Source organism: Schistocerca nitens, chromosome 3 (genome assembly GCF_023898315.1).
Source record: "Schistocerca nitens isolate TAMUIC-IGC-003100 chromosome 3, iqSchNite1.1, whole genome shotgun sequence".
In the NCBI taxonomy this organism is placed as follows: Eukaryota; Metazoa; Arthropoda; class Insecta; order Orthoptera; family Acrididae; genus Schistocerca; species Schistocerca nitens.
The window spans coordinates 791,504,537-791,526,902 of NC_064616.1; the positions used below are offsets into that span (position 1 = coordinate 791,504,537).

Below are 22,366 nucleotides of genomic sequence, written 5' to 3' on the forward strand. Positions count from 1 at the left end.
TTGTCTTTAGTAGATATTTTATTATGGATGTACTGATGCTGGACTCTGTTTGTTGATGAAAAGGTGACGTCCAAACAGTATTTTCCAAATAGATTTGCAAGGTTGTATGATAAGGTGCCCACAAAAGGATTTTAAAAAATCTAGTAATCTTCTGTAACAGACGTAATGGGAGTTTGGATTCATCAGGATTGGTTCTTCCCCATACAGATCAATAATATTAGGGTTGTATTTGTTGCTGACAGCAATATTCTGGAGGTTACCAAATCTTTCTCAGTGGAATACTGATGCAGTGAATCACTGATTTGGAGAAGCTCACTGTATGATGATATGAATCACAAGAAGACGAATTAATAACCAACTTCTAGTAGTAATTGTAAATCTAAGTAATTGATAAACTTGTCAACCGTTACCTCATGGGCGAAGGCCCTCTGAGGGTGAGGGTGAGGGTTAGGGTGTACGTAGTTACAATCTTCAACTAGACATGGAACCTTGTCCAAAGTACCATTAAAGATGATAAAAATGTCATCAACCTAATGCCTATTGAAAAGTGTGTGTTTAGATGTAACTGTATTGTTCTTAAGATAGTTACCTTTTAAATAATTAACAAAAACATTGGCAATAAAGCCCGCCAGACAGCTACCCATGGCTAAACCCTAGTGTTGCTTATAAAACTGATGATTGAATGAAAAATAGTTATATGAAGTGAGTAATTTAAGAAGGGAGACGGTTTCAGTGGTCTCATCTAATTTGAGCGATGCTGTCTACAAAGATTTTTCAGTAAGAGTAATAGTCTCATTCTTTAATTTTTAAAGACAACAGAAAGCAGTCGGGGGTGGGTGGGGGGGGGTGTCCACACAAGACTAACAAGAGCTTTCCTGTTACGAAAGCAAAACATTCTTCAGAAACATTTTGCAGCAGCAGCTGCAGTAAATATTTAGAAATTGGTTCTCCTGGGTTCTCTATCCCATTAGAAATTGGACGAATCTTGTAGCCTGGTTTGCATCCTCACTAAAGCTTTAGGGTTCATGACTTTCAACTTTGCGGCGACTTCAAAACATGTGGTATTAGGGCAGGCCTCAAGACAAGTTTTTAGTTCTTTAGCTATGTGTCAGTGTCTATTTCTTTAATGTTATTATGTTCAAAGAAAGTGTGTTTTAGCTATATAGTCTTCTTTGTGAAGAATGACTGAAGTATTACCATTGTCAGCACGAATTATCATTGTATAATCAGATCTTAGCTTGCCATTGAGAATAGTGAGTGCAAGATATTCTTTATTTCTATGACTATTTTGTGTAGCCCTTTGGATGAATTCACTTGCTCTATATGATACTTTTATTTTGTTGGCCTTACTGCATGGGGTGGCACAAAGTGCCATTTTCAAATCACATCTAGACCTGTAGTGGTCTTTTCATTAAGTTTTGGTTGACTGCAATACTTTACACCTTTCTTCAGTAGCAGCATTTCTTGTGTACTAAACTCTTATTTTATCTAGTGACTTACCAAATGAAAGTGCTGGCAGGTCGACAGACACACAAACGAACACAAACATACACACAAAATTCAAGCTTTCGCAACAAACTGTTGCGAAAGCTTGAATTTTGTGTGTATGTTTGTGTTCGTTTGTGTGTCTGTCGACCTGCCAGCACTTTCATTTGGTAAGTCACATCATCTTTGTTTTCAGATATATTTTTCCTACGTGGAATGTTTCCCTCTATTATAACCAAACTCTTATTTTAGTTAGGCAAAGGGAAAAATGCACTGCTGTGCTAGCATATCGCATTTTAGTGAAGCTATAGCCAGCTTCTTTTAGCTTAAGCAACTTCTTAGTGTGTGTGTGTGTGTGTGTGTGTGTGTGTGAGAGAGATAGATTGGCTAACTTTCCGTAAGACAAAATTAAGGATTTTAAATGAATTATATAAAAGATCACAAGTTAAAATCCTTACAGCAATAAAATAGGCTCTGTAAGATAAGAGATCAAGCTCACCCCGTCCTTAATAAAGTCTATTGATTTCATTAGAAATCAGGATTTTACTACATTTCACCATGTCTTTACTGGAGCACTGATCCTTGCATATGTTCAAATGTTCACGAATATACAGGGTGTTACAAAAAGGTTCGGCCATACTTTCAGGAAACATTCCTCATACACAAATAAAGAAAAGATGTTATGTGGACATGTGTCCGGAAATGCTTAATTTCCATGTTAGAGCTTCTCAACAACAGATTCGGTGACCAATAGATTGGTAGAGGCGGACCAATTCCACGGCCTTCACGCTCTCCTGACCTCAACCCCCTTGACTTTCATTTATGGGGGCATTTGAAAGCTCTTGTCTACGCAACCCCGGTACCAAATGTAGAGACTCTTCGTGCTCGTATTGCGGACGGCTGTGATACAATATGCCATTCTCCAGGGCTGCATCAGCGCATCAGGGATTCCATGCGACGGAGGGTGGATGCATGTATCCTCGCTAACGGAGGACATTTTGAACATTTCTTGTAACAAAGTGTTTGGAGTTACGCTGGTACATTCTGCTGCTGTGCGTTTCCATTCCATGATTAATGTGATTTGAGGAGAAGTAATAAAATGAGCTCTAACATGGAAAGTAAACGTTTCCGGACACATGTCCACATAACATATTTTCTTTCTTTGTGTGTGAGGAATGTTTCCTGAAAGTTTGGCCGTACCTTTTTGTAACACCCTGTATACAGGAAGTAAATGCCCATGGAGGCACTGTTCGCTAAATTGCATATTCATTGAAGTCTTCATTAATTTTAACTTGTAGGCACCTTATCATATGGCCTTGCAAATATATTTAAAAAATGTGGTGTGGACATTGCCTTTTCATCAACAAATGAAATCCAACATCAGTACATCCATAATAAAATACCTACTAAAGACTAATATGCTGAATCTGGGGTTTACACAATAGCATGTGGACTGTGAAGCTTCATATGTGGGCCAGACTGGTAGGAAATTTTGAACCAGATTTGGTGAAAATTTGCTTAACAAGTATGGACGAATTAAGCAGAATTTAGTCTCTGCAGGGCACCTAAAATCTAGTGGGCACCGTTCTCCAACGTTAAGCAAATCACACGTACACCATACTGCCAGCAGAGGGAAAGGACTTTAGAAATCCTACAGAGGGAATAGAAATTCTGAAACACTCTGGTACTGGGAAATGCATTTTGTTCAGTGTTCTATTGGTTAGCAGAAACCAGTCTTATTATGATATTATGGTACCCACTATTCCAACCCACCAATAGCTTTCATTGTAAATGTGATGCTACTTTTTTATTCCTTATCTTTTAACTGGTTTCATTTGTCTGATCAAGGTTTTAGTGTCAGTTTAGGTTTTACTGCTTGACAGGTTTTAAAAATTTGACATTTCATTGATGCCTTTTTAGCTGTATTAAATTTGTGGTTTTGCGCCTGTTTTATTAATACTCTTGCACTAAATTCAGTTTTAATAATTTGTAATGTCTGCTACTACTATAATCTCGTTTCTATGGCCCTGTGGGTGTCGCTGGCTTGGAGGGCTGATGTATCCTGTACTCAACTGCATTATCTACTATTTGTCAGCTGTACGCAACACTCCATGCTGTGTATGCCGGAACGCTGTTGGCTCTGTGTTAAGTAAGATTTCTTAAATTTTTCTTGGTTTGTCATAGTTTTCCTGTCCAGCAGACAGTGTAGTTATACTCGGCATTGTACTCCCGGTTCCACATACTGTAGCACTGTTGTTCATCCCATGACAATAGGATGATGGTTCCTCATAAAATTTTATCTTAGCGCCATATGTGGGCATTAATGGACAAATGTTGGTTTTCCACATTTATTTTTACGTAAGTACATAGTTAGGGTGAATTGTAGATTTGGATGCACAGCCTGTAACTTTGCCTCTTTTGTGTTTTTATATTAACTTCATTTTCTCATTTTAATCTGTTTATGCCTCACTGTCATTTTTCACCTCTAGGTCAGTCTGATGATGCCCCAGAAGGGTGAAAAGCATTTCCTGTAAATAAAAAAGATTTTGCAGCCAAGACTGTCTTATTTCGAGATACATATTTTGTGTTTATTTTTTTGTGGGCTTGGATGTTTATGGTATTAGGTCTTGCTACAATGACCTTGTACTTACTAATCCCTGTATCTGTTACAAAGCTCTGTATTTGCTCAGGTTTATTTGTTGGTAGGAGGTAAAATATGTTTTCACAACCATTTACACTTTAAGTTGGCTCCTGATGTAATTGTTCAAAATGTTTGAAGAAAACATTTAGTATGATTTTATATTACATTTAATGCCTACTACTGACCTTAAACATTTGTTCTGGTCAACATATCAAGGCCCCTCAGGGAGTCCACAACTCTTTTGTGGATATGTGCATGGAGAGCATGGGTCCCTGAGTTTTTCTTCTTTGCTCTCTCTGCAAGAAAGTCTCTGTCCTCCCTTTGTCCTTCTCTTTTCCTTGCCTCTTCTCTTTACCCTGTTCTCCACTGCAGCATTTGAGACCCCTTCTCTTCCTCCCTTTCTTTGTCTTTCCTCCCTTTCTTTGTCTTTCCTCCCTTTCTTTGTCTTTCCTCCCTTTCTTTGTCTTTCCTCCCTTTCTTTGTCTTTCCTCCCTTTCTTTGCCTTTCCTCCCTTTCTTTGCCTTTCCTCCCTTTCTTTGCCTTTCCTCCCTTTCTTTGCCTTTCCTCCCTTTCTTTGCCTTTCCTCCCTTTCTTTGCCTTTCCTCCCTTTCTTTGCCTTTCCTCCCTTTCTTTGCCTTTCCTCCCTTTCTTTGCCTTTCCTCCCTTTCTTTGCCTTTCCTCCCTTTCTTTGCCTTTCCTCCCTTTCTTTGCCTTTCCTCCCTTTCTTTGCCTTTCCTCCCTTTCTTTGCCTTTCCTCCCTTTCTTTGCCTTTCCTCCCTTTCTTTGCCTTTCCTCCCTTTCTTTGCCTTTCCTCCCTTTCTTTGCCTTTCCTCCCTTTCTTTGCCTTTCCTCCCTTTCTTTGCCTTTCCTCCCTTTCTTTGCCTTTCCTCCCTTTCTTTGCCTTTCCTCCCTTTCTTTGCCTTTCCTCCCTTTCTTTGCCTTTCCTCCCTTTCTTTGCCTTTCCTCCCTTTCTTTGCCTTTCCTCCCTTTCTTTGCCTTTCCTCCCTTTCTTTGCCTTTCCTCCCTTTCTTTGCCTTTCCTCCCTTTCTTTGCCTTTCCTCCCTGTGCGTGTCTGGAGGCCGACTCACACGTAACTGGTGACAGGGTAATGCGTAAGTCCGCAGTCCGGGTAGACAGGCAGGACATGTATGTACCCACTGGTAAAGGCCAGGCCCAGGAAGGGGCACTTACCTAAGCTGGTACCTTCCAAACGTGCGGAATGGTCCCACTGTCCGTTTTTCCGGATATGTGACCTGAGGTGTGGACAATCACCCATGGGAGGAGTACCCCCAGAGAGGCTCCCCACGAGGAAGGAGCATGCCATCGGAGACGTCGATAAACATAGGGGATACTTCCGGAATGGTTTCCTCTGTCTAAAACGTCTGCCCCCAAGTAAAAGCTCGATGAGAATCAGCCACGGACAATCTTTCCATCAGTGCCAAAGTTGCTAGTTGTTTCTCGGGCTGACGAAGGTAAAGACTTCCCCACAGTCAACCCTTTCATTATTTAGAAAGGTATCAACGCATTTGCGGGTCGTGTAAAGTCTTTTTCCCAATTATGAAATGGCACCTTGTTGTTAGAAACAATCGGTGCCCTCCAGGCACAAAAACTGCTGCGAACTACACTGCTACACACCTTCCCTGTCCGGTTGGAAGTGCACCACACGTTAAATTCATCATGCGGGGTGGTTTATACATGCTCATTCAATGGATTGTCCAACGAGGACATTCAAAACTACCTTTCTGACCAGGGCATAATGGCTGTACGTAGTCCTGCAAAGGGTTGACAAGGACTTGATACCGACGTTTGACAAACTCCCATCAAACATTAAAGTGGCATATGAGAGAATTTCAGTTTGCCCTTACATCCCCAACCCTACACGTTGCTATCAGTGTCAGCGGTTAATTATGCCAACCAGTCATGTTCCAATATGGCCAAATGCATTACATGTAATAGGGGTGCCCATGAGGGTGATCGTCCACCTCCATCCCCTCATTGTATCAACTGTATGGGCGACCACACTGCTTCGTCTAGAGATTGCCCAATTTTTAATGATAATGAATTATTCAGGAAATCTGAGTGAAGGAAAAGGTGTCTACCTTTGCTGCTCCTAAGTTATTCACCAGCAGAAAACCCTGGTGCGTAAATAAAGCACTGTGCTTGTGCATCTCCTCTGCCTACTAAGGAGGTAGCCACGCAGACTTGGGATCTCACCTTTAGTGCCACGGTAGTCAGATCAGCCAGCCTAAAGATTGCCCATTCAATGTCTCCACTGTCACCTGCTCACTCTAAGGCTCACCCCTCATCGGCTCCTGCTAAACCACTGGCCCAAAAATCGGATGCCTGGACTTCCAAAAAAGAGCCTACTCGTGAAGATTCTTTTACGTACCCTGACCTCACAACCATTGATTCCTCCCTTATCTCAATGTTCTGCTTCCAAGAAGGCTCATATGAAACAAAGTTCCTCTCCTTTTCCGCCACAGCGTGTTTCCTCTATACCACCACCCAGCGGTAGCCGCCCTCAGCTGTCTTCCATATTGCCAAGATGCACAGCTGGCAGCTGATCAAACAGCTGATCACTGGCGGTAGGAGCTGCCCCTGAACATCCTATGGATCAGGATCTTCTGCCTTTGGCTGAATGCCGTTCCACGCCATTGGCTGCCAACTCTCAGCAGTCATTGAATTGACAACAGCTGTGATGAGCTGTTTACCTTTTCTGTCCTCCCTATGCCAATTTTCCATTGGAATATCCGCAGAATTCGCTCCAATTTGGATGAATTGTTGATCCATTTATGATCCTACTCCCCGGCCGTCTTCTGTCTTCAGGAAACAAAGCTACATCCATATGATCGCTTTGTCTTCCCTCATTTGCAATCAGTCTGGTATGATCTCCTCTCTGTTGATGGCACTCTGGCACATGGTGGACTTGTGATTCTTCTCCATGATACTATCCATTATCACCCAATCACCTTAAACAGTTGCTTCCAAGCTGTTGCTGTACTTCTTCCCCTTTCTGGATACGCCTTCTCTCTTTGTACCGTATACGTTCCATTGTCTACACCAATGACAAGAGGCGATCTCCTTCATCTCCTTGGTCATCTCCCGCCCCCTGTTTGCTGGTTGGGGACTTCAGTGCCCCCCACCTGCTTTGGGGATCTCTGCGTCCTTGTCCATGAAGCTCTTCGACCAAGCGGATCTTTTTTGTCTCAACACAGGGGAACCTACCTTTTTGTCTGTCTCCACGTCAACCTTCTCTCATTTGGACCTTTCGATCGGTACTGTTCAACTAGCTCAGCGCTTTGAATGTTTGATCTTGCTGCTAGACACTCGAGTGACCATTTTCCATGTGTCCTTAGATTACAGCTAAAATTGCCATCTATGTGCCAAAGTCGCTGGAAGTTTTCCCAAGCCTATTGGACATTTTTCTCCTCTCTAGCAACATTCAATGACCGTCAGTTTCTTAGCATCAATGATCAGGTCACTTATGTTACAGAAGTTATTCTTACAGCTGCAGAACGTTCAATACCTCATACCTCCAATTTGCCCCCCGGCACCCACCATGCCGTGATGCAGTACGTGAGCGGAGACGTGCTCTTTGCATTTTCCACCACCATCCTACGTTGGCCAACTGTACCCGCTGTAAGCAGTTACGTGCGCAATGCCGTAGCATCATCCGCAATAGCAAGAAGGCAAGCTGGGACTTCCTTACCAGCGCCCTTAACATCTTCACTCCCTCATCTGTAGTTTGTGGAGTCAAATTTGATGGTTATCCAGCATGTCTAGTTTCTCCCTTCCAGTCTCTGGGCTCACTGTCATGCATGATACCTTAGTGGATCCAGCCGCAATTTCTTACCCATAGGGTCAACACTTTGCTGACGTTTGAAGCTCTTCAAATTACTCTCCAGCCTCTCTCCTGAAGAAACGAGCAGCAGAAGTGTGGCCTGTTGCTTTCGCCTCTCAAAATCGCGAAAGCTATAATGCTGTTTTCTCTATGTGGGAACTCCAAAATGTACTCCCTTCCTCTCGCTCTTCCTCCCCAGGACCAGATGGCATTCATGTCCAAATGTTGCTGCATTTATCATACCATAGTCTGCGTTACCTCCTTCAGCTTTGTAATTGAATTAGGACCAACAGTACCTTTCAGAGAAAATGACGGGAAGTTATCATCATTCCTGTTCCAAAACCTGGAAAGGACCAACATCTCCCTTCTCTCGCCAGCCATTTTCTCAGGAAATGCCATACAGTAGCAATATTTTTTGAACTTGAGAGAGCATGGTACCTGTTGGAGGACAGGCATCCTCTGCACACTGTTCTCTTGGGACTTTCGAGGTCGGCTACCCCTTTTTCTTTGTGAATTTATGACAGAGCACACATTTAAGGTGCTGGTGAACACTGCTGTCTCCAGTACTTTCTCCCAAGAAAACGGGGTGCCCCATGGCTCCATGCTATGTGTTGGACTGTTTGCCATCGCCATAAATCCAATTATAGACTGTCTCCTTCCCGATGTCTTGGGCTCCCTCTTTGTCGACATTTTTGTGATCTTCTACAGCTTTCAACGAACCAGCCTTCTTGAACGACGTCTTCAAGGATGTCTCGATTGCCTTCACTCATGGAGCATTGAAACTGGCTTCCGCTTTTCTCCCCGTAAGACTGTCTGTGTAAATTTTGTGCATCATACAGAGTTTCCTCTGCCTTCCCTGCATCTAGGCCATGTCGACCTTCTGTTCGCAGACATTGCCAAATTCTCGGGACTTAAGTTTGAGAAAAAACTGTGCTAATCTTCCCACGTTTCATATCTTTCGGTTTGCTGTCTGTGATCTTTCAACACCCTCTGTGTTCAGAGTGGTACCTCCTGGGGAGCGGACAGAGTGGTGCTTCTCCCCCATATTACGTGTTAGTGCGCTTGAAATTGGACTATGGAAGCATTGTTTAGTCCTCTGCATGGCTGTCTATTCTTTGGTGTCCAACTCGGTACACCGCCATGGACTGCGTTTAGCATATGGAGCTTTTTACACCAACCCCGTGGAGAGCCTTTATGCTGAGACTGCTGAACCTCCGCTGTCCAATTGGCGAGCTGTCCTGATTCGTTACACTAGTCATCATTCACGCCTGCTCATGCAGTCCATGCTCTCTCTCTCTCTTTTTTTTTTTTTTTTTTTTCGCCTCCTGGGATTTAGGGTATGCAGGCCAACCTTCCTCTCTATTACCACCAGGAGTCTGCTTCCATCAACTGCTACATTCTCTTTCCTTCCACTATCCTAAAACTTTCTGGGCAGATGAGGGTACGGCGCCACCTTGGCTTTGTCACCAGACGTGCCTGCTTCGTGACCTTTGTCAGCTTCCCAAGGATAGTACGCCCCCCCCCCCCCCCCCTCCCCCAATAGCTTATCGTCAAACAATTGCTTCTCTATGCGCACGAATGGAGGATTCCACATTTATTTACACTGACGACTTAAAAACCACATTTGGTGTTGGGACTGCCTATGTTGTTGGCAACACCCCTAATAGATTTTGGCTCCCCGATCAGTGTTTGGTTTTTACTGCGGAGCTTCACGCGTTTTTCCAGGCTGTCCAATACATCTGTCGCCATAAGCGGCTACAGTATATTATATGCTTGGATTCGCTCAGCTCTCCCCTCAGCCTCCAAGCTCTTTATCCTGTCCACTTTCTGGTCTACCGGATTCAGGACTGCCTCCACTTCGGGGTTGTGTCTGTTACATTCCGCTGGACCTCCGAGCACATTCGTATCCACGGAAACGAGGCAGACGATATAGCAGTCAAGGCTGTAGTCTCTCTTCCTTGGCCTGCTGTTCACATGGCTCCCTTAGCTGATCTACAGAGTGTTTTATTGCATCATGTTGCTCTTTTATGGCACATACATTAGTCTACACGTCCTGATAATAAATTACGGGATGTGAAACCTCTTCCCTGTGCTTGTACCTCTTCCTCCTGGCCTTGTTGTTGGGGGAGGTAATTTTAACTAGACTCCAGATAAGGCACTGTCTTTTTAGCTACTGACATCTTCTAAGTGGCGATCCTCGCTCTCTTTGTCCCCACTACTTGCAACTATGGACGGTGAGACACCTTTTACTTCAGTGCCCCTATTTTAATCTGCTACTTGCCCATTTACAGATGTCGCCTGATGTATCTTCCCTTTTAGCAGATGACACGCGCTCAGCCGATCGCGTTCCTGAATTTGTCAGCGAGCTGACACCGCTCATTTGAAGCCCGTTTTTGGGAAAACAACCCCCGTTCAGTAGTAGTTTTGAGATTTCCTTCTGTTTTTAGTTTCCCTCGTTTTTGAGTTTCGGTCACATTGCTGATTTAACATTTGGTTTTTTGCCCTTCCCTAAGCCACAGAATGGGTGCTTATGACCATCGCAGTTTTGTGCCCTTAAAAAAAGATAGAAGTTGCCTGATTCCGTAGTCTTGAGTGTGACATGTGAACTGTATAAATTAACTGTAAAACAATTTTAAAATATCCCAAATTAATGATTCCCGTTTCAACATATATAATTTAAAAGGAAATTGATTATATTAAGTCTGAATAAAGAATTTTCTTTAGTTAATGAAAATCTGTTATTAACCAAAAACCATGTGTAATGAGTATCACAAAATTCAAAAGTGCAACTTAATACTTTGACCTGTCAGGGAAAATTCTGTGAATTGAATGATTATATGTAAACAAATTAATAAGTGCATAATTCTGAAAACTTATTAGTGATGAAAATATCGGAAAGAACGTAACGCTATTTTCAAAATAATAGCGTATTTTCTGTTGTCATGGGTGTGACGTGTACAAACTTCTCTAAATAGTTCAGAAAAACAAAAATTTTAAATGTATTAAAATCCCATTTTTGGCAGTTAAAAAATCACATTGCTTAATTAAGTGGTGTTAGAGTTAAATTAATAAACTCAGTTCTTTAAAAGAAACAACTCATTTTTAACTAAAACACCCTCTTAGTTCTTAAACATATTACACAATATGGAGAATTAAGCAGTGTCATGTTAAAATAAAGGATTCAGTAGTTAACAAAATAAAGTAGTATACACCAAACACTCGTAAATAACTTTCTCATGAAAATAATAAAAACTAGATTTTTTCCATTGGATTGCAGGAGGATACAAAATTGTAACAACGTTCTTTTGTAAAGAAAAAATTGAAATGTTATTTTCATTAGCACAAGAGTTTCTTTTCTTTCTCGCAGCATTTTAAAAACACGACATTGATATTATTCTCCACACACTCTGATTGGCAAACAGCAACAAAACTCTGTCCATTTTCCCTCACTTTGAAGCTCTGTGATCTTCAGAAAGATTCATGCTTTAATTTACGTCGTTGGATTTATGGTTGCGTGTACTTTTTCTGATGTTGCTTGATTATCTTAAACATCACTCTTCTCAATCTGAATAAACATAAGAAAATTTCAGCTGTTTCTTGGATTTAGGGATCTCCTGAAAGATTTCGTATGTTGCCATTTCGCTGCCAGATGTTTCTGTAGCTAAAATATTAGGACTGTCATAGTTCCTAAAATAATGGTTAGAATGCACATCAGGAATTGGAATGACCTTGTCTCAAGACTTTCCTTTGTCACGTGTACATCGTTACTTCAACTGAAGAGAACTTTAACATCATTCAGTTTATCACTAGCACAATCAGAAAATTCCTTTGTGTTAGTCACTCTCTTTCTGACTCCTGATTCCTCTCCATATGGTTCTCTTCAATGTCCTCCACCCCCCCCCTCCCCCCGCCCCATCCCATAAACAGTCTCTTTGCAGTGTGAAGCAGCAAAGAAGTTCCACTCAGTTGCAACTCCCAAACATGATATAGCATGGCAGAAGTAGGACAGAGTAAATTTATTTTTAAACTGTGCTGTGAAGTGTATCTGTGAGAAAACATGCGAACTTTTTGTAAATTTGGATTTTACTGTTTTAGATGTACTATTAGTTTTTCAAGAAAGCGCCAAACTGCAAATTTGACGTGAGAAAGGTAATGCAATTGCATAAGAAGAAACATTTGCACTGTCCCATTCACAGCATGTAAATAATGTTAAATATTATTCCTCGAATGCGCAACCTAAATTTCACCTTGTGACATTTAAGAAAAGTTCTTGGTGAAGTCAGATTGCATGGCAACATCATTCTTTGTAAGCTCTTCATACAGAATTAAAAATATTCGGCTTGTTTCTCCTTTATCCAGAAATACCTTTTGAGAGTTAACATTTGGTCCTCTGAGGTGTCCCTGATCCTGGTAGTAAATGAGTTGGTCTTGGTTCATAAAATGTTGACTTGAATTCCTCATAGGCCTCACCAACAGTTGTAATCATATGCTGCTTTCGAACCTGTTCTCATTTTCCACTTAATGAGTCTTTAACAGATTTTACGTTATGAATACTGGGAGTAACTTGACTGTCATCATTGTGACAGAAATACTCAGTTACTTTTTTTGTTTCAGTTGACAAACTTCTTGAACCTTTTGGGGTATCTTAATTTTTTTGTCAGAAAGATCCAGTCCCTTAATCAGTTTCCTAACAGCAGCAGTCTGTTTCCTTGGACTGTTTGGGAATGACTTCACCTTATTTGCAGTTTTACCTAATATCTGCAAAATTTGTAGGACCGTAACTCACTGGTGGTGTTTGTTTCTGCAATATTTTTATGTTTTCTTTCTGTGAATCACCTTTTTCTAGTTTCATCCTTCTTTTGTTTTTCTTCATTCTTCTCATGTTGTCCTTTCTTTCTGTACCTTTTTAAGTTTTCATGTTTCAGTGAATCTTCCTTCATTTTATCCCACAGCTTTCTCATTATTTCTGTTGAAGTTCATTATCTGGGAATGTAAGACATATTATTTACATTTATTTTCGTGTCAGTAGACCTATATTTGGCATAGTCCATATCAATTCATAGGGTAGGAGAAAAAAATTGAAACCTGGTCATTACTCCAATGATACCCTTGTATTTCTTGTGGAGAAATACAGACCAGTTCTCAGCAAAATCACTAAGAAGCACTAAACATAGTTCTTCAGCCTGTACACACCCTTTCACTTCTGCACTGTATTGTTGTTGCAGTTTCTTATGATGCTGGCGTGTTACTGCTTTCACTGACCATTTACCAAGTTCATCAATGAAACAGTCAAAGGCCACAGTTTTCTTAGTTTATCCACCTTGTTCAGATACTATCATTATTATTCTGTCTAAACATTTAGAACACAAAAAGTCATCACTGGAAACATCTTCACTTTGAAACAGTCTTCAAATGAGAACACTTATTCCCAACCTGAACGAAGTCTGTGTTTTTGTTTGTATTACGTACCATTCCTTTATGGATATGCAAATAGGACATTTGCTCTGCTGTGGCCCCAGTCAGAAGAAATTTCAAACAGTCCTTTTCACAGAACATTGCATCTGTGTCAACTGGCAAATTCCTCACAAAAACACAGAACTCACTGGATGGTCCCAGATTTCTTAGAAGCCTCTTCATAAAACAAATTAGCACTGAACAACTACAATACAGAAACCTGCAAACAACCACCATGACAAAGAAACTGACAAGAAACTACAATAAAGTGAAAAGAAGTAGGTGCAACAATGGAAGTGAAAAGAAGTAGATGCAACAATGGAAGTGAAGACATACATTACCCTTGAAAGTATACAAAATGTTTTTTTAAGGTAAAACCTGTCAAAGTGGAAGCTCTCGTTTTCAGAGAATGTAGAACTAGATGGTACTAACCAACAGAAAAAAAAAAAAACAAATTTATGGATTGGCATTTTTGAAAAAAATTTTTTTTCCATAAACTATAAAGTTCAGAACACTGTAGTAAAAGAACGTTGTCAGATAAGTACAAATGGAGGATTTCTTTGTATTCATAAAGCAATTACCTTTAAAATAAAAAACAATAAAAATTTAGAACTGTTCCAGGGATACAGCATTTTAATATTTTTCCAAAATTTGCATGTTCAGAATGGGGTTCACAGTGTCATGTTTGGAGGCCTATATCTCGGGGCAGGAATTTTTTTGGAGGAAACAAAAAGATACGTGTTTCTTACTTACTCCTGAATTTTAACATATGCTACAATCAGTAACATCAGAGACTATGACGGTAACCGCTCTGCCTGAAGTGATGCAGATTATGCAATTTATTTTGCATCTCCAACAAACAGTTTGTTGCAAATTTTATATACTGGTATTTCATTATGCTGGAATATCCTAAAAAGTGTGCGTATTGTCACACCTGTGACAAAAATTACTGTTGTACCTGTGACAACATTTCAGTATAAAATAGTTAGTCTCAAAGTTTAAATATTTATTATAATGTATATGTAATTAATATATTCTTAACCTCACTTTCGCAGAATATTAAAAATTATTAAGTACTTGTTGAAACAAGAAGCAAACTTTCTTTTTTTCTGTCACAGGTGTGACATTCATTGGACACCTCCAGAAAGAGAGAGAAATTCAAAAGAAAGCCTATATGAAAAAAAGTACTCAGTGTAGGAAACCTATTGTTACATAATTTGCTCATTGTTTCACCCTCTGTTTCACAGAAAGCAAATCAGTTCAGCCAATATAAGTTTCTTGGTGTTCATGGAGTACATTAAACTACAATCTTTGTGGTTACAATTCATAACTAAATATCTTGAATACAATGAAAATGAGTTAGAAATCATTAAATCTTATGTTTTGTTAGTGCATTCATGTGCTCAAATCTTCACTTTCCTGATTTTGTAAAAATCACCATTTCGCTCATTTTGGGCTCAATGAGCCAGTTGCCACAAAATATAATTGTAAGTTTTGCTGTCTGTTTGAAATGACTGTGCAGGAACTGATCCTCTGAGTTGGAGGTTGGTAAAACAAACCAATTACTAATTTATTCCAATTGTCAAGTATAACCTCTACCCATACGAAATCATAGGAACTATCTACTTCAATTTCACGAGGTAAATTACTTCTGACAGGAATAGACAATGCACCATGAACTGTGTTTAACCTATCGTTTCTGAACATGGTTAGGTTGTTTGTAAAAGTTTCGGCTAAATTTATGCTCAGCTTTAGCCAGCTTTCTAGTATGTATAATGATTAGTGCTTCTATTAGTGGCTGGAGCTTTCTTTCCCAACAGAGTTACACCAGTTTCCAATTGAAGTACCAATTGTTGCTAGGTCTACCCTTGTGCTGTTTGCTCTGCACCTTCTAGACTGACTCATGTCTACTACTAGGCTCAGTACCAAAGATCCACAGTCAATCCTGTAGATTATTCTACAGGTGCTGAGCTTCGCTTTCGTGTAGCAGGCAATACCATCTCAGCTAGCCATCTGAAATGAGAGAATTGCTTCCAATCCAAAGTGACACACATCATTAGTTCAGACATGAACCACCACCTACAGCTTGTTGCACACTGTGCTCTTCATGGCATCCAAAAGCACCCTTTCAATGTCTGGAATGACTCCTTCTGGTATGCACACAGTGTACAATGGATTCCTTCCCATTTTTGGCAGCCACATTCCTAAGGGGTCCCATTATATGTCTAATGCTCCCAATTATTAGTAACCTAGCTCACTGTGACCTGGGAGGCCATTCAATCAGCCCCTATGGTCATGTGCATTGGTAACAGCCTCAAGCTGTGTAATCAAACAGACTACCACGTGGAACTGTGAGCAGAGGGTCACCAGCTTGACTCACATGTGAACAGAACAACCACAGTCCATATCCATACTAAATGTGGCAGAAAAACAGGGTGTATCAAAAAAATCGGATTTCAAAAAAATCTTAACTATCATGTTGTTTGAGGTTTGTATGTGAACAACATACTGCTGGAAAGAGCAGAATCTAGAATTTCACAGGGTTCTCACTAGGTAGCAGCAGTGTGAGTCCACTTCAGTTCTAGTAAAAATGGTGTCTGGAGAACAGAAAGCATTTTGTGTTCTAAGTTTTGTGTAGTGTGAGTCAGTTATAACTGTTCAGCGTGACTTTCATACTAGGTATGGTGTGGATCCTCCTACAGCAAAGAGCAGTAGATGATGGCATGAACAATTCTGAGGAACAGATTGTTTGTGTAAAGGAAAATCGCCAGATTGTCCCAGAGTGTCTGACACAGACATCGAACGCATCTTGCATAGTTCAACAAGGGGTCCCCAGAAATACGTTCACTGTGGAGCTCGACAGCTCAGTGTGCCTCCAATGTCTGTCTAGCATTTGTTATGTCGACATTTACACATGAAACCCTACAAAATTCAGCTACTGCAAGCTCTTTGTGAAGGTGACCATCATCATCATCATCATCATCATCATCATCATCATCATCATCTACCCCACCCGGTGGACCCAGGGGGTTAGAATAGGGCCGAGGTATTCCTGCCTGTCATAAGAGGTGACTAAATGGAGCCTCGCACATTTCGGCCTTTATGTGATGGTCCCCTGTAGGGTTTGACCTCGATTTTTAAGATTTTCTCAAAGAGTGAGCCAATTGGGGAAGGGCGCCTTACATGGTGCATAGTGTCCATCGTGCACTGAGAACTCTCGCATCCTACGTTGAAGTGGATGTGCACTTCTGCTCATTCTTCCTGTTGGTTTTAGCCCCCTGACCACTCAGGGATCTCTCTGCTGATGGCTGCGCCGTTAACTCCCCACGTATGCCAAGGAGTAGATGCCAGTCACCCTGGAGCATTGGGACTCCTGGCAATGGCCATCCTGCCAGGTGGCCTGTGCTGCGGCTGGGTGGTGCCCGTGGGGAGATCCCCTGGTCGGAGTGGGTGGCATCAGGGCAGAGGACACGCCATGAAGCGTAGTATTTCATCTCTTGCTCTTTGTCAAACACCAGCAGTCTCTAAGCGGTCAAGGGCTAACTTCAATGCTAAGAAATATGATCCCAAATCGTCCCCCCCCCCCCCCCCCCCCCGACCACACCATGTGAGGAACACCAGGCTAAGGATGGCAGCGAAGCTTAATCAGCCTGGTACCATGTATGTAAAAGAGTTGATGGGGAATCTTTCTTGTTAATGAAACATCAGTTTTTTGTGGAGTATTTGGAGGACAATTTTGGGGAGGTGGAGGGCTTCTCCAAAATGCGGTAAAGGTCGGTCTTGATCGAAACAACATCCTCTGCCCAGACATGGGCACTACTCGCCTGTGACAAGCCGGGGGATGTTTGTTTCTTTGATGCCATATAAGAGCTTAAATATGGACCAGGATATCATATTTCACAGGGACCTTATTTCCCAGTCTGACAATGAGCTGCGCACCAATTTAGAGCAACAAGGTGTCCATTTTGTCTGGCACGTCCACCGGTGCTGCCATCTTGGCCTTAGAGGGTGTCACATGAACCCGATAAGGTCAAGGTGATAGTCTACCACTGTGACGTAAAGCCGTAGATACCTTCCCAGATGGGTGCTTAAAGTGCTGGAAGTTTGGCCGTATGTCTTCCCACTGTACTTCCAGCATCACCTGTCGGGATTGTGAATGTCCTTCACATCCCAATTCTCTCTCTGCCCCGCGTCCCATCTGTGTCATCTGCGGAGAGCACCAGTCGCCTTGGGGACCGATGGCCATCGCAGTCTGGTCCCTTTAATCCCACAAACCAACCAACCAGTCGCCTTGCTCACCAGACTGCAGGATTCTCCTGAAAGAAAGAAAAATAATGGAATAAAAGACCCTGGACTGACCGACCCACACTGAGGCTAAGAGAAAGAGAGACTACATCATGTGCATATGTCAACCTATGCCGCCACTATGATAACGATTCTACCATCTTCCATTCTGCCATGTACAGTTGGCTCTGAGCTGTCAGACTTTTCACCTGCCCCCTTGATAGTGGGAGTACTTCCCTCCCCATTGCTCCTGAAGTAGGTTGTGCAGGAGCAACACCCCCCCCCCCCCCTCCCTCCCCAACGCTCGGGACGTCAGTCCCCACTTTTCAGCCAGAGAAGTGTCGTCCTCTTTGCCATCGCCATTAACCGTATAATGGCCTGTCTCCCGCCGGGCATCTCTGGCTCCCTTTTTGTTGATGATTTTGCCATCTATGCAGTTATCCACAGACCTGTCTCACTGAGCAGTGTCTTCAGCGATGTCTTGATCATCTTTACTCTTGGAGCATCGACAATGGCTTTCACTTTTCCACTGACAAAACCGTCTGTATGAATTTCTGGCATCGCAAACGGTTTCTCACACCATCTTTACATCTTGAGCCTGTTGCCCTTCCATTAGTTAAAACTACGAAATTCCTAGGGCTCTTGCTTGATGGGAAACACTCGTGGTTCTCCCATGTGTCTTCCCTGGCAGCCTGCTGTACGTGGTCCCTCAATCTCCATGTCCTCAATAGTACTTCCTGGGGTACCTATTGAACCACCCTCCTCCGTTTGTACCAGTCCTGTCTCCGTTCGAAAATAGACTATGGGTGCTTTGTCTATGCATCTACACGTCCATCTCTCTTATGTCGTCTCAACACTATCCCCCATTTTGGCATCCATTTGGCTATGGGCATGTTTTACACCAGCCCGTTTGAGAGTCTGTATGCTGAAACTGCTGAACTACCACTGTCTTACCGCCTTCACGTTCTCATCAGCAGGTATGCATGCCGTTTGTCTGCCATGCGTGGCAACCTATACTATGCTACCTCCTCCGATGATTCCTTTGATCGCCAGTATGTGGTGTGTCCCTTTTCTCTTCTCTGTTACCTCCTGGAATCTGCTTTTGGCACTTGATACAGTGGCTTAACTTCACACTACCTGCAACTTTCCCAGTGGGTGTGAACCCTTCACAACCTTGGCTTCATGAAGTGGCCCATGTTAACTTTGACCTCCATTCGCTTCCTAAGGTCACTACTCCAGCCTTGGTCTATCACCATCAGTTTCACAACCTTCACATGGAACTTCTTGATAGTACCTTTGTATACACTGATGGCTCTTGGACTAACCATTGGGTCAGGTGTGCCTTCATCATTGGCACCTGTGTCTTTAGATATTGGCTTCCAGCAAACTTCTCAGTATTTACAGCCGAGCTCTTCGCCCTGTATCAGACCATGGAGTTCATCTGGTGACACAGCCTTTTCGATTGTGTTCTCTGCTCAGACCCACTCAGTGCCCTTCAAAGTATGTGTGTTGTACACTGCCCATCCCTTAGTGCAGTGGGTCCACAAAACTCACTTGCTCACTCTTGGTGGAGTCAGTGTGATGCTTCTGTGGGTTCCTGGTCATGTTGGTCTGACAGGAAACGAGGCTGCTGACACTGCTGCCAAGGCTGCAGTGCTGCCTCAGCCTGCAAGTTCCTATGTTCCCTCCAATGATCTCTGTGTTGCTGTCTGTCAGGAGGTGCTGTCCAGTTGGCACCGCCAATGGTCCTGCCTTCATGGGAATAATCTCGGGATTATTAAACCTCTCCCAGCGGCTTGGACAACCTTCTCTCGGCCCTCCCGCTGGGAGGTGGTCATTTTAACTAGGCTGCATATTGGGCACTGTGTTTTTAGCCATTGTCATTTAATAAGTGGCGCTACCCCACCACTTTGTACACATTGCTCCCAAGTTTTAACTGTCCACCACTTCCTGATGGAATGCCTATTTTTTAACCATTTACGTCCCCGCTTGGGTTTGCCGTCTTGAGTTATCGACTGTTTTAGCAAATGACGCATGGGCTGTCGACTGAATCTTATTTTTTATCTGCCAAAGCAATATTGCGAAGCCCATTTAATTTTTAGTTTTGGACCTCTGTTTCAGTATGGTGTCTTTTTTAGCCCTTTTTCCACATGCTGTTTTTAGCTGTCTTCTATTATGTCAGTAGGGACTGACGTATTGTCATTTTTTAACTGCTCTCTGTCTTTGTGTTGTATAGTTCTGACTTTGGTGCATATGACCTCAGTTGATTTTTGTGCCCTAAAGCAAAACAAAACCCAAACCAAACCACATTCAAACCCTACCATCAACTCTTACCAACTGAAATTGGGACTCATCTGACCAGGCAACAGTTTCCCAGTCATCTAGCGTCCAACGATATGGTCACGAGCCCAGGAGAGGTACTGCAGACGATCTTGTGCTGTTAGGAAAGGTACTCACATCGATCATCTGCTGCTATAGCCCATTAACACCAAATTTTGCTCCACTGTCCTAATTGATACATTCATAATATGTCCCACATTGATTTGTGTGGTTATTTTGTGCAGTGTTGCTTGTTTGGTAGCATTGTAAACTCTAAGCAAATGCTGCTGCTCTAGGTCATTAAGCGAAGGGCGGCAGCCACTGTATTGTCCATGGTGAGAGATAATGCCTGGAATTTGGTATTCTTGGCACACTCTTGACACTGAAGATCTCAGAATATTGAATTCTGAAATGGAATGTCAGACGCATCTAGCTCCAATTACCATTTCATGTTAAAGTCTCTTAAAATCCTGTAGCACGCTGATAATCACGTGGGAAACTGTTAAACATTAATCACCTGAGTACAAGTGACAGCTTTGCCAAGGTTCTTCCCTTTCGTACCTTTTGTAAAGGGTACTACTGCCATCTGTATCTGTGCATATCGCTATCCTATGACTTTTTACCTCAGTGTATAATTATGTATAATAATCCTTGTCTTTAAGAAGGTTTACAACCCCAGTAGAATGATTAACTGTATAAAATGACATTTATGATAAAAAATATTCTTCTGGTTGGTATCTTGAACATAAAATATTGAGGAGAGAGAGAACCACCCCTACTAAATGGGGCATGGTATGACGTGTGCGTGCATGCATGCGTGCTTTTAAAGAGGATTCTTTGCCATAAGAAATAAACTGGTATGGAGTAAGGAATATTATCTGGCTTTTGAATAGGGTATTTCCACTTTAAATAAGCAAATTGACAGGTGAAAGAAGTGTAATAGGTGAGTTTCATATCAATACAGTAACATGGCTGAACTCTATGCAATAATTTATGTTAGATTCTCCTCGATACTGCATAATGTTTTTGCCTTCATGTTTAATGGAAAAATTGCTGCCCACATATTGCCATTCTTATTAGTATACCCGTAAGATTGTTTCCATCAAAGTAGAATTATTGATGAGTATTTCTCCTCCAGTGCAGATTTTGGTGATTTCTTTGGTGTTCGCCTTGCAATGTGCTAAATACTTTTTTTATACAGGTAAGCCTGTCGACGTGAGGAAGTCATGCATCATGGCTTCTATAAACAACCCTTCTGTGGGTATTTACAGTAATGGTGGAGCCGATCCAGGTATTAGACGTCAAAAACTCGTTAAACGCATGATTCTTTGCTTGTAATTGTTCGCACATCACCTTGTGTGCATATACATTCCACAATTGCAGAACAAATTATTGCACGTTGTCAGTACAAGGGTCAAGGATGTTTTTTACTCACCTAGGTTTTGCTTTATAGAATAATTTTATGTGGATGGGGAGTATCGGAGGCCTAAAATAGCCAGAAGTAATTTATGGTAATGCAGAGTCTTCAGTGGATTGCAATAGTTTCTGGTAGGAGAGGTGAGACAGATACTGAGAGAAGTTCTCTTGCTTGGCATTTCAATCCATTTTCACTGCCCTGTTCCCACCTGTTGATGCACTGCCCTTTGCATGTTACATTGAACATTGAAGTCACATGTGTGCATGCTTATTATTTACACACTAGCTGTACTGATATTGCCAAGTTTGGATTAGATATCATTCTAGTTAACTGATCAAGTTGCTAACACTTTGTAAAAAAAAGTGATTCTATCATTTGTTAGTTGCTATTGTTTGACTTAACCTTTTATGTTTACATGATTATTGATTTTGTGCATACTAAATAAAAACCTTTAAGTTAGCTGCATTACGCAATAAGAAGTATCCAGATAGCTGTGTAAAGCTGCTGTCATTACTCTGGTGTGTCAGATGGGTTGACCAATTCTATAATCTGACAGCCAACACTCACATCTGTAGTTCCAGTTGGAGAACTGCAAGGTTTTTAGATTTCGCTGGTTGCGTTGGTTGTGTGGTGCAAAGCTAACGATCCCAGATATCTTGTTAAAGCTCAAATGAGTTCAAATCATGTGGTACACACACTACTGTCTTCTCAGCAGATTACTCCTCTGCATATCATGCAGTAAGAAAGTGTTTCTTCATGTCCATGCACTCCATGTGCACAACTGAACAATACTTTGACACTCAGTAAGCACTCATGATATCCATGTAAACTATTGAATTGGCATTCCACCTCATTATGAGTGCCCTTTCTGTGGGATGGCAGGGTGAGAAGGGGCAAGTTTTACTGTAGGCACTACATAGAACTG

General features: G+C 41.9%; 1 protein-coding gene across 2 annotated transcripts in view; it reads left to right on the forward strand.

Moving 5' to 3' along the window:
• LOC126248809 (disks large-associated protein 2-like) overlaps positions 1–22,366 on the forward strand; it is a 95,505-nt gene that overhangs the window by 7,157 nt on the left and 65,982 nt on the right. Inside the window, exon 2 of one of the 2 annotated variants that reach the window (XM_049950211.1) lies at positions 21,226–21,315. The exons of the other annotated variant lie outside the window; for it this stretch is intronic. Coding sequence (XP_049806168.1) covers positions 21,258–21,315 — 58 coding nt within the window. The 5' untranslated portion in view covers positions 21,226–21,257. The remainder of the gene's footprint in view (positions 1–21,225; positions 21,316–22,366) is intronic. 2 annotated transcript variants of the gene reach the window in all.